This window comes from Cygnus olor, chromosome 2 (genome assembly GCF_009769625.2).
Source record: "Cygnus olor isolate bCygOlo1 chromosome 2, bCygOlo1.pri.v2, whole genome shotgun sequence".
Lineage (NCBI taxonomy): Eukaryota > Metazoa > Chordata > Aves > Anseriformes > Anatidae > Cygnus > Cygnus olor.
Genome location: NC_049170.1, coordinates 91,667,088 through 91,684,165, shown reverse-complemented (window position 1 = coordinate 91,684,165; position 17,078 = coordinate 91,667,088). Strand labels below are relative to the sequence as shown.

The window sequence follows — 17,078 nt, the reverse complement described above, 5'->3', positions numbered from 1 at the left end:
CCTGTAGAACCACTTATAGCCTATCAGCTATACTATAAAGGGTCTGGAAGAGAAACCAGAACTCTCATTGCCTAAATCACGTGTTTAAGATGGGAGACAAGGAAAAGGGGGCGGGGGGAATGTTTGTGTATCAGATACATTTGGGAAAGAATAAACTATTAACTTAATGTATCCAGTATCAACTATTACATAGCTTTTGCTAGTGCACCTTTGGTATACCTTGCTGTTACTCCTTACTAAATATTAAAGAAAACTTGGAAAGCTTTGCAGTTTCAAGTTTTGAAATACATTTTCAGTATTAATTAGGTCTTCCTATTTCAGTTGAAGGGATGTAGTATCTATAGTATAGAATTTGTTTAAATTAAATGTTTGAAGATTATCACATAACAAATTGTGATCTTGATGGTCTTCTTGCTCAGCTCGTATTCTTAATCTTTCCTCAAAACTTTCTCTGATTGAATGAAATGCTGAATATTTAAAAAAAAAAAAAAAAAAGGCACTAATTGAGTAGTGAGAACAAATTTTACATAGGGCATTTCTTTCTCCTTATAGATGGAAATTCCTTCTGTGGGCATTGTGAACAGGTACATTGCTACACAAGGACCTCTTCCTCACACATGTGCACACTTCTGGCAAGTTGTCTGGGATCACAAGCTGTCGCTGATTATTATGTTAACAACTCTCACAGAACGAGGACGGGTAAGTATATTCAGGTTCTTTGTATGCTAAAGAAATATACTATGCCTTCAAACTATTTCTCCTATTGTTATGATTAAATAACCCTAAAATAGGCCACCTTATTCTGTTGAATCATTTCTCTGAAGGCCAGACTTTCTGAATTACTTAGAGGAAGAGATTTCGTTTTTTTTTTTCTGTTATGTTTCTTTGAAAACAAACCAGCTATCAGATAAACAGAAATCACTGTACTGAGTCCGACTTTGTTGATCAGCCAGCTATTGCATGCTGTCCTTTCCCATAAGAACTGAGCTCCATGTTGCAGTGACCCAATGGTTCAGCACATCTGGAAGTTCTGAGCACACTGAGCAAAACTTCCAGTCTGGCTTCAAACCAGAATCTGCCATTTCGCTACTTACTAAATTAAGCATGTTAGTGGTCAGAATATAACATGCTTGCTTTTACTTAAGTCAAAGGTTCTTTCCTAAAATTGCTCTAATTCCTCTAATTTTGCTTAAATTCTAGTGTTCCATTAGTTTCAGGATAATAGTATAATAATAATAGCGTAAGTCAGGATAATTCAGTGAAAATTAAAGCAATATCTGTTGCATTTTGTTGTAGTTTGAGTTAAGGTGTCCTTTTTAGTTTTAAAGATGAAGGTTTTAGGTGATTAAAGAAAGGAATTGTTTTTGAAATTTCAGAAGCTAAAAACTGAACAGTGGGAAAAATGATGTTTGGATGCCTTTACCTTAGTAAAGGTATCTTTAGTTTATTTCCTGTATATATTCCTTAGTTTATCTTTATTTCCTGTATCTATTCTACACTATCAAATTTACCTGGTATCCCAGTCAAAAACTGTTTTTGGAATGCAAGAGAGCAAATACGTGAGGTCCTAAATAGCATCATGATTGAGAAGGAACACTTAAACAACAATGTAATTCCTCATCAAAGTGTATGCAAGAAGTGTAAAAGCTGAAAAGAATAAATTTTAACCATGGTCAGACCACACATCTATTCATTTCAGGTTGGAAATAAGGAGAAATTTCTTCTCAGAAAGAGCAGTCAGGCATTGGAACAGGTTGCCCAGGGAAGTGCTGGTGTCATCGTCCCTGGGGGTGTTCAAGGAAAGGTTGGACATGGTGCTTAGGGACATGGTTTAGTGGGTGACATTGGCAGTAGGGTGATGGCTGGACCAGATGGTCTTGGAGGTCTTTTCCAACTTTAATGATTCTGTGATTCATAAAGATAGACATTAATGAACATCATCTGGCACAAAAACGCTCTCTTATCTTTCCTCTGTATTGCAATCAAAATAACTTCCTTTTGTTAAGAAGCACAGGCCAATATTTGTCTGTACTTTTCTCAGTGAGTTGGAACTTTCAAGGCAATATGCAGCTATCTTCTAACCTTCCGGCCTTTGCATTTATGTACCATGCGCTTTCTGAGTTTTCTTTACATTCAGATGTGACCACAATTTGTGAGTGAATTTTTAGAGACAGAAAAAGATGTACAACTTTGCCAGAATATCCCTATTGGCAAATGCCATTCCTCTTTTCAAGCCCCAGAGATATTATATTCTAGATATATATATCTATTTTCAACAGTGTGAAGATTTATAGCATGGGATTAAAAAAAATCCAGTAAAGTTCATTATTTTTTTTGTTGTAGAAATGACTGCACTATATTTTGACTTAGATTGAAAGGAGAAACAAGACTACTACAGTAAAAGTGATGGGCATAATAGTTAAAATTTGAATAATTTCTTTTTGTAAGTCATTGAAAACTGAGCCCTAAAAAGGCAGAATGAACAAACTGTAACATTTCAAAATTTTCAGCCTCAGCTGTAGTAGTTAAAAAAAAAATAAAAAAAAAAATAAAACACACTTAACACACTGGTAGGCTTAAAGGTTAAGCCATTATGGGAGTGTATGAAATGAGTGTGAGGCAGAGGGGCAAGTTACACTTTCCTGCATCAGTAAGTATGTTTCTGGGCCTATGTTTATAGCTCTAGCATTTTGACACAGTTAGTCCTTTAAGACATCTGTCTTCAGTCTTATGTCTGACATCTAAAAAAAAAAGGTCGTGTTGCTTATCTTCCACAAATGACACTCAGATGAACTGAAGTTGTTCATCAGTTCTTCTAGTTTCTTAGCTCAGTTTGCCCTAGAAAAATGTGAAGGGCAGCTTTCATTATGTGACCCAGTTACTGTATATTATTGTCCCTACAATAACTTTCTGTAAAGTATTCTTGCTACAAGTGTTTATAAGCATCATTGTGTGTTAAAAATATTTTCACATTAAACACACAAAATGTTGTCAAATGGAAAAATGAAGACTCTTTTCCCATTCAGTGAATTGCTGTCAAAAACTAAAGTCGTGCATAGCTCTTAGTGGCATGAAAGAGGTATTAACCTAAGCTGAGGAAGTTGTCTTTACCTAGGGTTGTTTCATTTCCTTCATCACTTTCTTTCAGGGGTAGGGGACAGGAAAGCATTCTTAAGGACGCAGCTGGATACGTACCAGGCATGCTGTACTTCTGGAGGAGTGCATGTTAAGGAGTGACAGAGTGCTGTTATTCTTTTTCCTGCTTGCTTGTCCTGTGCAGACTGAGTTATCTTCTAGGGCCCTCAGAAACAGAGCATGCCTTGCTCTTGCCTTCAGCCATGAGACTGCAGTATTGGAAGAGGCGGGGAACAGATTGGTTTGCACTTCTGCTTGCTTTTTCTTGCTAGCACAGAGTAGTTGGGCTCTGCTGAAGTTTCCTACCTACTGTTAACTATTGAAACAGTGTTCTTACAACACTAGTAGTTCATCTAATTACTACTTAATGTTTATAATATTTATAATATAACTTATTATAATTAATATTTGTAATAAACCATTTATGCATTCCAGCATGATCTTGCTTTAAGGTTAAACTGCCTTATTGAAGGTTTAACTGGGTCCCACTGGTATATACTGAAACCTGTATAGATTTTTGAACAGTGACCTTGGTGAGCATTGATCGTCATTGATTTGGTAATGCAGTTTGTGTAGATGATTGTGGTCATGGAAAAGTCTGTCATGTCCTTTTGTTGAAAGGAAAGCATTAGATTCAGTTATTTAGGGCTCTGCTGAGGCAAGTCTTAAACACTCCCTGGAAAGGATATTCCATCGCTTGTTTGGACCTAAGAAGTGCCAATGTTTAATTGCTGTTTCACATATTCCAAGGTTAATTGTTCTTAACAGTGAAGAATTTTATTCTTGTATCCTGGAAGAATTTCCCCCTGAAGCAACCTCTGCCCATTGTTTATTGGCCTGTCACTGCACATCCTTGTGAAGACAGCACAGCTTTTTGTATACCTACCTTTCAGATATTGAATACCTGCTTAAATCCCCCTGGATTTTTATTCTCTTGGCTGAACATCCCAGTTTCTTCAGCCTTTCTTCATATGTCAAGTTACCCAATCCTTTACTGATCTAGGTGGCCCTCTGCTGGATCCTCTCCATTTTTTCATGTCTCCTGCAGTGGCATACATTCTTTATTGATTGTATATCCACGCTGAGACTTTACTTACATTCACATGAAAAGGTCTGTTAAGGTTTTCTTTACTAAGTGATTTACAGCTTGGTCTTGTACTTCATTTTTGTATAGTAGCTTTTAAAGTTTCAAAACATATTTTTACATATAGACCTTTAAGTTGTGGAAGTAGGCATATAGTTTTAGACTCTGTTTTGGGGAATTAAATACTTTCATTTTTGTCTTTGAGTCACCTCAAACCTGGAAGACTTGCAAGTGGTTGTTTTGCCTTTATGATGAGATGTTTCCTGAAGATGTCTACTTTTAATAATTGTTTCATACGCATTTTCAATTTTTAGTTTATTTTGTGGTAAAACCATCCAGAAGAGCTGGACTTAGCGCTTCATGACTTTCTGTGTAGACGAGAAAATTGTCAGTGCTCTGTTTCAGTGAGTTCAGCTCAGCTCAGCTCTTCCTCTTTCTCTAACCATATGACCCAGACTGCCTTTTCTCTTCCCCTTCTTTGATGAAAACAAGTACAGGTTTTTCACCTCTCATGCAGTGTCCGAACTGTTTCCACCAGTAAAACTGAATTAACAAGCTTGTTTGGTTGTGGCTGACTTGTTATAGATAGGTGTGTGTTTAACTGCATGCATCTCCACATTCTCACAGACCATGTTTGCCCTATGCAGCCTAGCTTCTAATGTGTTTGAGGCATGCTTTACCAGTTATGAACCACTGTGATGAAGCTGAATATGATTTTAAAACTACTCAGTATCTTCCAGGGAATCTTAATCAGGTTACCTTATGCAATTCAAAAGCAATATATTCTCTGTACAGACCTGAAAAATAGAAAGCCACAGCTTTAACTGAACTGGAAACTAGATCCACAGCATTCCCACCTGCTTGTACCTGATCTGTATCTTTCTGCTTAGTGAAGTTCCATGCAGCAGGCTGGAAAAAACATTCAATACAAAGCAGGAATATCTCTTATAAAACATTTTACAGAGTGCTTTAAGTAGTTTATTTCTTTCAGGGCTATCCTGGTGTGTCGTGCTGAGGGAAAACCTGGACTAGCATATTCCCTTTTTTTTTTTTTTGCACGTTTTTTGTCAGCGTAGTATTTGGTAGCATTTTTCTCTCTGTAACTGAAATCCTCTGACCACTTTGTAAAACTTTATACCAGTCTGATCAAGTCTTCAACTGCACTGTTCTGCAATACAGAGCTCTGATACTCATTCAAGGTTTGTGATGGAATGTAAATTAGAAATGTGCTCATCGAACTTTGCCCTGCTTTTCAAATCAAACCATTTGAATAGAGCAGTAAGCAGTACATGCCAGAAAGCTTATCAGTTTTGAAGTGTAAATCCTAAAGAAAGTGAGGGAAGAGCTAGACTGCTCTGACTGCTCATACTGACATCCTATAGAAGCTGAATCTTCTTAACAATCATCTATGGAAAATTTGGGTCAGAGGAAAGAGGAGCTAAGTCTTTACCTCTAACTTTGGAAAGAACAAATGATGGTAGTTTGTCAGCATGACTGGCAGTAGTCTTAGTAGTCTTAGGGTCTTAGATACTGTCAAGGTTTTGATTCTGAATGAAAGAGAGCAGAGGAAAATGTTGATAGTGTAGTATATTGCAGAAGAGAAGATGAGAGGTAGAGCAGATGAGATATGCCTAAAGAGAGAATATGTGATTGAAGTGGTAGACTAAGCTAGTTAGCTAGGCAGTGGCATTTTTTTAATGACACTAGAGGGTCAAGATTGCATTTTTCAAGGCCAATAGATGGATGTTCTTGTAAATGAAGTGGGATTTGGTGAATGCCCAAGCAGGTGTCATCTGAAGATGAATGTAAAGGAAATATATAGCACCTTATGAGATTTATAGATAAAACTTTCCCTTCAACTTTTATCTTGTCTTTCTCATACAAAAGAAAAATTGCCATCCCCTTTAAAGCGGGGGGGGGGGGGGAGGAAAACCATTGAAATGTATTAATTTTTTTCTCTGCTACCCTCATGATCAGGACTTTACAGATGATTAAAAAGGGGTGTTAAAGCCTTTTTATGACAGAACACTGAAACAAAAACCCTAAATCACCAGTGAATCCCAGAACTTCAGAATTCCATGCTCTCTCTTCTGTCTACACTAGCTGGTATACCTATCCCATTTACCAGTACATTTACTTTCTCAACTCTTCTTGGAGTTGGAAGACTTCCCTGTAATTACTTGCATGCACATGAGCACCCACTAAAGCTAATTGTATTAATGATTCTGATCCTAGACACTGGTTTTGTTTTCAGAGAATATCTCAATTTTCACATATCTTTAAATCTGAGCATTATATGTAACGGTGCATTGTTTATCATTTTGGGGAAATATCATTGTTTATATGAAATCTTGAAGTAGCACTCAAATATTTGAAGCCCAACTCATATTTGAAAAGCAAATTTCACTGACTTAATAAAAACTATTTTGCAGGGTTTTCTAAAACATTCTTTTTTCTTCTCACATCAACATAATGTTGATGACTTTTGTTAGGCTTTAAACAATAGATACTGCATTTTTTATGCCCTTAAACTGAATTCAGTTCTGAAGGTATCTCTGGAGATACTGTTCCACCTATCTGCTTAGAAGAGGCAACTCTGAAATCCATGTAGATTGCACAGGGTCACGTTAGTTAAGTTTTGATTATTTCAGAGGATAGGGATTCCACAGCCTCTTAGAGCAGCTTGTTTTTGTACTTGACCATCCTTATCAATTTTTTTTGCCAACATCTAATCAGAATTTTCCTTTTTGCACCTTTATTCAGTCGTCTATTGACCTTGCATTACGCGCTTCTGGGAGATGTCTGTCTTCACCGTAACGTGCTACTTGGTAGCTGAAGATAGTAATTAATCCCTCCCCCCTATACACACACACACACTTTACTTCTTAAGATGGAACGAATCCATGTTTCTCCTCCTAACTTATGTTTTGAGAAATTGTTTTCAGAGATGGCAGTTTAGTACTAGACAGAAAGCTCTTATCTTACATCCTATTTGATTTTTTTTATTATAAATGTCTAAACCCGCAAGTTTATAGAGAGTTTAGCCCATTCTGTCATGTTAGGTTCCAATTTGGATGTAAACACTTCACCAACAAACCAAAGCAGTTGCTCCTTGAATTCTCTGAAACATAGCATAGGTGGGAAGGCTAGAAACAGAAGTACTTGTTTAAAGCCTTGATGTGTACTTAATTTTCCTTTTGTCTTCACAGACAAAATGTCATCAGTATTGGCCTGATCCACCAGATGTAATGGAATATGGCAGCTTTCGTGTCAGATGCCACTCTGAAGATTGTACAATTGCATATGTTATTAGAGAAATGGTAGTTACAAATGTTGAGGTAAGTGCCTGCTGTCTTAAATTATATCCAAGCAAGCTGAATGAATACCTATGTAGATAGGTAGATATAGACTGGGAGTATACGCATCTGTGTGTAAATATACACATTTCATAAAAGATATGTGTATATATATAATATGAATCAACATCGTATGATTATTTCTATAGAGTTTCCTGAAAACGTACTTTTTGAAGGGTTACATTGTCCTGTAATATGTTAATCCATTATGCTGTACAGGTACTGTGATGAGCTTCATAAAGAAGTTTGGTGCTTCGCTGTAAACATTGTTGCAGTCACTGATTCTTCACAAATATTTAGATTTTCAATGAGATTTTTTTTCTAAGTGTGCTCTTTCACGGTGAAAATATGGGGCACTTGGCTAATAGCACATGTGACTAGAATAGCTAGTAATGAAGCAAATCACAATAATGTCAATTTTAGAGAAGACACAGAATTTCACCTGCTCCTTTTTATCATCTTTTGTCACAGTTCTAAAACTCCTTAGCTTATAATAGTTTTTGCTAATGAGAGGGTTATAAAGCAAAGCAGAAGTGAAATACACGGAATACTTCTTAGGTATGAGCTATGTATGTATGTAGTGAAATTTATGTTCAGATCACATCTATACTTCCCACAACCTGAATATAGGGTCTGAAGTTTGGCTTTTGTTCATAAGTTCTCCTACATTCTTACGTATTTCCCTCTATCTCTTTTCCAAATTTCTGTGGTCACAAATATTTTCTAAAAAGACAAATGGTTTATGCTATCATAAGATACTTGTATAAGAAATCACTGAACTGACCAAATGCTAATCTACAGTTTTACTACTAGTCAATCTTCTGTGTGGTTGTGCTTTAGTGTTACCAGAGTTGCTAGTATTAACAAAAAAAAAAAAAAAGGTTTTAAAGTGCAGCGTTTCATTGACATTCTTACAGCAAGATCACCAGTCCTGTAGTCTCATAAATTTGTAACTGAATCAATTGAATCTTGACAGTGCACATAAATTTGTCTTAATGTGATTCAGATTTCTGTTGTAGTCCTAACTGTACAAGATACTAGTGCTTATGCTATTCAAAGATCTTTCAATTAGGATTGTTTACACTGTCTCGGTTTCTAGTTATGAGAAACCATCCAGTCAAGGAGCAATAGGCAAACTTCTATTTGCTGTCATTCAAATTAATGGATTGCAAATTAAATTTGGTTAGGTAATGCTTCTCCCCTCCAATGCTTCTTCCTGGCTAGTGTTTATCACTGTTTCATAATTTTGAGTAAAATCACCATTATGTGTTTGCACTTCCAGTGTGTTGTTACTAGCATGTGGTATGTAAAAATCCTGTTGAATTTTTTTCATAAAAGTTTTTTTGAGATAAAGGCAATGTAAGAGCTTAGTGTGCTTTTTCAGACATACTAACAGATTTGATAGGACAAGGATCTCATACCCAAAGTTGTCCCATAGAAGCTATCGGTTTAGAACATCATTTCTAATGCAAAGGCATATGCTTGCTCAGAGTTCATTTTCATGAGACAAAATGGTGTGATTTTAAAAATTATTCTAAATTCTTCTAATAACTCTAAAAAGCTAGGCCGAGGTGGATGCATTTTTGTTGGGGAGGAGATTGTTTTGATTGCACTCTGGTTTTTAATCCCTTTTTCCACTAAGGGCAAGTTTGCTTATACAGTTAAATGGAGCGGTCACACTCAACCACTCGTCATCCAGCTGCCCAATGCAGTAAAAACAGGACTCTAATAACTGGAAGCCTTGTGTGAGTTTGGAATTTCAGATGAGCAATGTACAAAGATTTTTATTTCAAAATCTAGTGAAAGAAACTCTTTGAAACACTGAAGTATCTTGAAGTATCTCCTTGTTTTACATACCATTTGACATTTGAGCTGCCTTTTTAAAGCTGATCAAATATATTCTCCTGGGGGCATCTTCTGCTTAAAAGTAGAATTTGCAAAGCTTTATATGTGCTCTCTGTCACAAATATTGTTGTTGGGTTCTTTGAAGAATACATAAAAAGTCATCTGAATTCAAATCAGGGTTTTATTAGTCCCTGAGTTAATGTGAGCATCGTTGCATTGGTCTTTATGAAGTAGCTTTTAGTAGTAAGATGGATAAAGCTTCAAACCTCACAAGAGACTTGATTCCTGTTGGAAGGGCGTATTTGTGAAAGAGTTTCCTGTGGATTAAGTTGCACAGGTTTCTAATTTGTCTTAAGGGAAAACAGCTAGAAAGGGAAGTTTATGAAATGATGCTTTTGGCCTTTTGTTCATATTTGTTTGGAAGATTTGAGGAACAAGAAACTTCCTAGGGTTTTTCTGACACAGTTTATCTTGATGCTTCTTCACCCTTAATTGAAGATCAGCAAGTGACTGCGGATGTATGAAATACTTGGAGCTTTTCTAAGCCTTGTGAAATTAAATATGGTTTAATTTCTGGCCCTTCTGTTTTCAAGACCAAGATTGATTTCAATCCTATAGTAAAAGGAAGAGAAAGCATATAAAGAACTAAGTTGTTTTTTTATTTATTATTTTTTTTAAAGCAACTTCAAAACATTTTTGGTCCATTTGTTCTGGTCCCCCAAGGAGAGAAATTGTGTAGTGCAAGTGCTAAATTCATCACACAGTGCACTATTTTGTAAAACAAGATAATTGGTTACTTTTAATCATTCAAAAAAATAGAATGAGAAGTCTAAGGTAATCTTTCATTCAGTTTCCTTGAAGATAATTGCCTTGCAGCATACCAACCTCTCCAATTTTAGACAGTTACATTTTGAGCATTTTTTTTCTGATTTCCTCTGCCTTTAAACAAGCATTTTTCCTGATTTCAGTTAATTTTAACTAGAACCCAGCTGTGAAACCTAACAAGGCCGTGAAGACAATGCTTACTGAAGCATATTATTCAAAGAGCCTGAAATAAGAAGAAATGTTGCAAGTTTTTTTTCATTCTGCCACATCTTGTTAGTTGTTTCCAAAGTGCCCTGTCATTCTCCCACCTGATTTGTTTTATTAACTCAAATAAATCATTCAACCACAAAGAAAAGAATTCAATGTTAAAAAATGGATTTAATTTAATCCTTTAAAGACCAATTACACCACTGCCATAATAACGAGTGAGCACCACAGGAGAGCACTGACAACCCGAGTCAAGATGATTAATTAAGACAATTCCTTGTGTCATAATATGGACCGCTTAACGTGATTGCGCAGACGATGACAATGCAAATAGAGGGATTTGGGGAGAAAAGCTTCTTTTTAATTTAAAAGCTAACACTTTCCATTGGCATCACAATGATGCAGAAGGTGGTTTGAAGGCAAAGGAAATAAATTGAAGTAGCAATTCAAAGAAATTGAAAATTAAGCATAAATTCACTTTGCTAAGGAAGGATATTGCTGTTTGCTGAAAGAAGGTAAAATTGAAAGACAAAGAACAAGTGGTATCTTTCTGTTTATGAATGACCAGCATGCAGGCTTTCTAGTGATTGCATTAAATTAATATTAGGTGAAACAGAGATAACGAAGATAAGCAACACTTTCTGCTGTAAACAGCTGAAAATAGAATCTTTGTAGTTTTTTAGAGATCTTAATTGTTTAGGCTTAGGCATTGCATGTCATATGGCAATTTGAGGGAAAGGTTTGGTTTGTTCATGTTACAGATTCTTGCAAAAGTTTCAGAGAAACAACCTATCCACACATTAAACAAGACTTTGTATTTTCTTTCCACTGAAATCTATATAAATTTGACAGTGTCACAACCGTCTTGAACAAACCTGCTGCACTGCAGAGGTACTTTAAATATGAAGTGTCTGGTCTGGATGTATTCTTTTCTGTCAAATACTCATGGTAGAAGAAAAATCAGTTGGTTTTGAATAGTAAAGATTTGAAGAACAAGAGTAGGTTAAAAGTTTTATAGCAGGGGTGTCAAGAGGCATAATGAGATGGGAACGGAAACTAAGCCTTAAGCCTGACCATTGAGTTTCAGCTTTCAAGATATTTTTGAAGCCCATTAGCAAAGAGCATACCTTTTTCTTGCTTAGAAAATAGGTCCTTAGATAATAGGACCATTTTAAGGTTAATGTAGAAAAATGTTTGTTTTTTTAGCTGAAGATTAAATTATAACCTAAAGGGAAAAAAGAAAATGCAAACTCAATTGCTTGGACTTTAAGAAAAGTCAAAATTAATGTTGACTGCTTGAACCTAAATTTCCTTCCTTCAATATGAGTATTATAATTCTTAGCTGTGTGTGCTCTTTTCCTGAAGAACACCTGATTTTTTTATTTATCAGGGAGAGTCATTATAGCAGAATGAAACGAGGAAGCCAGCTTTATGGTGTAATTATAAGAAGCAAGGAACAGACTTCCAAAAGATGAAGGATGGATATTTTTGTTGCTAAAAGTTTTGACAGATTGTCTCTGAAGAGGTACAGCAGCTATTTGAGAGATTACCTCTGCCAACCCTATACTTTGTCAGGAGTTGCAATCCCAGTGGTAGACTTATTAGAAAATATCATGGCTCTTTACTCTGACTGTTTTTGAGCAAAATCCAGGATGTTAGCTTAACCACAGTGAAGCTGTGTATGCAATTAGATGTCTTGAATTTGCACAGAAAGAGCAAATGCAAGTACGTCTCTTTTTCAGCCAGCATTTTTGCTGCAGCCATAATAATCATGAGCAGAAGGAAAATAACAAATACTATGGGACACAGATATGATGTCTTAGACCTCTGAAGCTGCTTGCTAAGTAAATGGGGGGGAGGGGAGGGGGGCGTCAAGCCCTGATGCAGCTAAATATATATATGTTTAGACTTGTAAAAAAGGACTAATAAAGCCAGATTTTATAAAGAGAAATTTTTCATTTAGCAGTAATTAGGATGCTACTATAGTGATTGTCACTGAAAATCTTAGTGGAAAAAAATAAATCTGTGGTAAGCATTTAAGCTGACTTGCAGACAGTAATGGTTTGATAAGAAACTTGAGTGTAAGAGGAAGGTACCTCTTAATTTTTCATTACCAATTTTGTACAGAGAAACAGGGTCTGGTAGGAATAACATGTTTAAAAATACTGTTAATAGGACATGCACAGTGGGGCTAACTATGGAACCAGTAACTATAATTCTACCACCTTTTTGTTTAGCTTCTGAGCACTAGATAAAGATTAAAAAAAAAAACTAAACATAACTAGAATTCTAGACTTCACAGTAATAGTTTTGTATTTTCTGAATGAGACATTATTAGAGTTCAAAAACAACTAGTTCTAACATGACTATGCATAGTGTTTACAACAGCTTTAACTTACTAATAAAAATTGACGCACTTAAAATACTTTGGCATTTTGAAAAGCAAATGATATAGTGATTAAGTTTTAACAATGCGTATCATCTCGGAACAGCACAACCAGAAGAATAATAAGCTGATTATATAAAAATGCCAATAACTAAAAAACTATGTTGAAACTTGAGGAATACCTGGAGTAACTAATGGACAAGTACGTTGGTCTCTAGGAATGAATAGGGCACGTAGCAGAAAATGGAAGATGATCACACCAGAAGAAGCTGTTTTGAGGACTAACAGCATGCTCTTACAGTGTATTCTTACTCTGAAGAGATCTTATGCAACGTGCTTGTTGTACTTGTTGTCTGTAAGGTACCGTTAAAAAAAAAAAAAAGTCAACTCAATATATTCAGGCCTGGATTACTAACAAGTAAAAATTAATAGTTAACTCTTTCCTCTTTTCTGAGCTTGTAAAATGCCTTTTTGGTAAATTTCTGTAATTACCTTGCCTGGAATAAACCCATTTCCTAGCACTCTGCTTTGTACATAAGCAGTAGGTATTCTGTCGCTTTACTTGTGTGTCTTACTGACCTGCTCCCTGGGTGTGGAACCACTTCCCCTAATGGAAGAGGAAAGCAGAAATCAAAGTCATTTGAAACAGGTCATATATTTCAGTAATTGTTAGCTTAAGGACAAAACAATAACAGCAACAAAAAACCTCTTGAAGTCACTAGCATTATGAAAGCATTCTTGCATGGACCATTAGTGAGAGGTCAGCTTTTATAGACTAATGCAGTGATAAAGGAGGGTTTTATTTCAGTAGGGTGTCAAATGCTAAATATGACTATTGAGATTGGTAAAACACAGCTAACAGTTTAACCGTTGCTAAACAAGTGGAAGAAATAAAGGGACAATGTGAAGGCTTGTTTCAGTTTGTGAAGAGAGAGATCCTCATTGTATGATGCAGCAGAGCTTTTTCTTTACATTTTGTTTTTCTCTCCACCCTAATCATTAGTTATATTTGTAGCATAGCAGTGGAGCCCAATTTGGATGCAAAGGTGATTGAGTGGTTTTCTAGTCAAAGTTAACAAAGAGTTAAATTGAAAGAACTTCGGTAAAACTGTTTTTTTAGGTATGATTGAATGAAAAAGAAAAAGCTCTTCATATAGCAGAATCTTTCAAGTAGTTAAATTGTGTTTGTAAAGAAAAATGTTTTTCTGTGATGGAACAGAAATCATATGTTTACAATAAACACACATCTATCTATATACACTGAACTAAATATATATTTGCGTTTTCTAACAAACCACAGTGAGCAAATGTTGCAGAAAACTTTGTATTGTGACTGAATTTGTAATGACACGTATATTTAGAATAGATACACAGCTGCACTTTGAGAGGTTGAATTGGATTGCAGAATGAGATAAAAATGGCATTCAGTTATTTCTTGTGAGAGAACCTAATAGACTGCAGGTAATGAACGGGTGATATGAGTCTTACAGCACAGAACCAGTATGCCAGCATAGCGTTCCTAAATGCTACATGTAGTACAGGACGTATAGCCCCTTTTTTGTGAAATGTAAAAACAAAACCATGCTTTTGAGCTGTGATTGGGCAGCCCCAATACCCTGCTGTTGTTCTGAATGCTTCTTCTGTTTTCAGCTGTTTTTTTTTCTATTTTTCATTCTGTTCTAAACTCTTGCATGATACTGTTATAAGTAAGTCTTGTAGCATTTTACCTCAGGTGAATTGTTGATGTCAAGGTATAATTGGTCAAGAGTCAATAAATCAAGAAATTGAAAATCTGTTTAGATCACAGAAATTAAATTTGGTAACTCATTGATTTAGCAACAGTTAGTCTTTTGCATGTTAAGAATTACATGTTTATGCTTTACTCTGAACTATAAAACAACAAATATTTTCCATGTCCTACTTCTCACAACATCTGCAGAATATGCTCACTGTGAAAAGTATAACTTGTGTCTGTCAATACAGGAGTTGTAACATTGAACACTTTTTGAAAACCTTACTATATTTTAGACAGAACAGCAGCACAACGTCACCCATCTCCAGTACGTTGCTTGGCCTGATCATGGTGTTCCTGATGACTCCATGGACTTCTTGGAGTTTGTGACCTGTATGAGACCAAAGAGAGTGGAGAATGAGCCGGTCCTTGTTCACTGCAGGTACTTGTGTTTTAAAATTCTGATTACAGATTTGGTTCAGCCTTTGAACAAGCATTTACTTTGAAAAGTGTCTGAAAGGCAGCAGATAGCTTGAATTAGATGAAAATGCTAAGACTATGCAATACCAAAACAAGGTGTTTTTTCTTCTCTTCCTTTCTCCTACAATTTTTTGGTGAAACTGCTTAGTTACGTAAGTATCGCAGAGCTGATAATCTGTAATGTAAGTTGTTCTCCATTTTTATCCTCCACCAAGCCTGTAAACTCATCGTGAATGGTACTGAAAAGTTTTTCTGTGGATAAAGAACCTGTCAAAAAGCAGTCATTTAGCTCTTACCTTTTTAGTCAAAAATATAAAATCAGTACGTGTAGATTATTATCAGTTATAACTGTTAAAAATCATTTACTTTGCGTTCGGGTTGTAAATTTTTTTTATACAAAAACTATTTTCTTAGTAATCATTGGCAAGAAATGTTACTGAAGTTGCTTTAGAGATAGGCTTTGTGCACTGCTCTAATCATAGAAAGGTCTTTCTGTAATTTTGTAAGGCTGTTTAGCATCATAATATTGTGATAAGAATCTGATGTATTGCAAAATCCTAATTTTATTGACTATTTTTCTACTATATTTCACAGTGCTGGAATCGGTCGCACTGGTGTACTGGTCACTATGGAAACAGCCATGTGCTTAATTGAAAGAAACCAACCTGTTTATCCACTGGATATTGTACGAAAAATGCGAGACCAGCGAGCTATGATGGTGCAAACATCAGTAAGTGATGGATGGAGAAGGAAGCCTCATTTTCTGTATATTGCACTTGTTTGGTTTTAAAAGAGATGCAAGGTGTTAAATGACCTAGTCCTATGAGTCTTCAGTTGCCGTTATATTTCATGCTTCCTACATTTGACATATCTTAACACAATGAAAAAGGCTGCTTTACTTGTTAGGTGTGTAGTTAACTGTTTTTAAATATTTCTTACCTTGCAGTTAAAAGGTGATTAATTTTTATACCTTGCAAGTAGTTAGAATACAGAAAGTCACCTACCAAATCATGTGTTTATATTCCTTCATCTAAATTCTATGCAAAAGCTAAAATAATTTCTTGGTTTTCATTCTTTGTACAAAGCCTCATAGGTCATTGTTAAACTGAAGGTAAAATTAAAGGGTTTGTGCTACAATTTGTAGAGGGAGTAGAAATTTGATAGGAACAACATATGCATCTTTTTCAATTGTGCTGCTACTCCAGTTTAGGAGAAACAAAGGGCAAGAATGAAATTCAGGAAAAGCTAGGGTAATATCAATAACTGAAATATGAAAATAAGAGGTGATTTTCTTTTTAAGATGGAGATGGTTTGATAACAATTTGCGATCATGAGGACAATTCTGCTAGCTATGAAAACGCACTTCTTGATGTTAGAGATGAGGGATGGGAGGCTCCACTTCCTTGTATAGAAGTTGAATAACTGAATATTAAGTATGCGTTATCTAAAAGAGCTAAATGCCCTACAGCAAATCAAAGTAAAGTGGTCTAGACCAACAAAGTCAGCAGTTAATTCTTTTTTTCTTTTTTTTTTTTTTAAGAAAAAAAAAAGAGCTTTGGTTTCCACTTGAACAGGGGAATCCCAAAATCACAGAATGTTTAAGGTTGGAAGGGACCTGATCCAGGGGGTTTGCCCAGTTATAGCAGTCTGGCCTGAAGCATGTTCAGGAGCTCATTAGAGACTGTATATGTACTCCAGCTCTGCGAAGATGATATACATAGCCAGATGCATGTTGTGAGTTAAGATCAGGGCATACTCAGTAAGAATGGACTTAGCAGAGCTATTAACACATCAGTTTAGTGTCTGCTGTTAATCATGCAAAAGCTGTAGTTTCTCAAAGATCTGTAATTTGGTTATCAGGAACAGGAAAACAAAAGCTTCAATCAGTATAATAATGCTACAATAAAAATTGTATAGCTGTATGGCCTTCCATTTGGGGGGGGGGGGGGGGGGGGACGAGGAAGCACTATATTCCATTAAAGAGAAATTAGATATATTAAACGAGGTAGAAAGTAGTGCTTTTAGGAT

General features: G+C 35.7%; 1 protein-coding gene across 6 annotated transcripts in view; it reads left to right on the top strand.

Annotated features, from left to right (window-relative positions):
• PTPN3 (protein tyrosine phosphatase non-receptor type 3) overlaps nt 1–17,078 on the top strand; it is a 175,865-nt gene that overhangs the window by 150,272 nt on the left and 8,515 nt on the right. For all 6 annotated transcript variants that reach the window (XM_040549004.1, XM_040549003.1, XM_040549007.1 and 3 more), the window contains 4 exons: nt 553–699; nt 7,429–7,557; nt 14,867–15,012; nt 15,645–15,780. In XM_040549004.1, the coding sequence (XP_040404938.1) occupies nt 553–699; nt 7,429–7,557; nt 14,867–15,012; nt 15,645–15,780 (558 nt within the window). The remainder of the gene's footprint in view (nt 1–552; nt 700–7,428; nt 7,558–14,866; nt 15,013–15,644; nt 15,781–17,078) is intronic.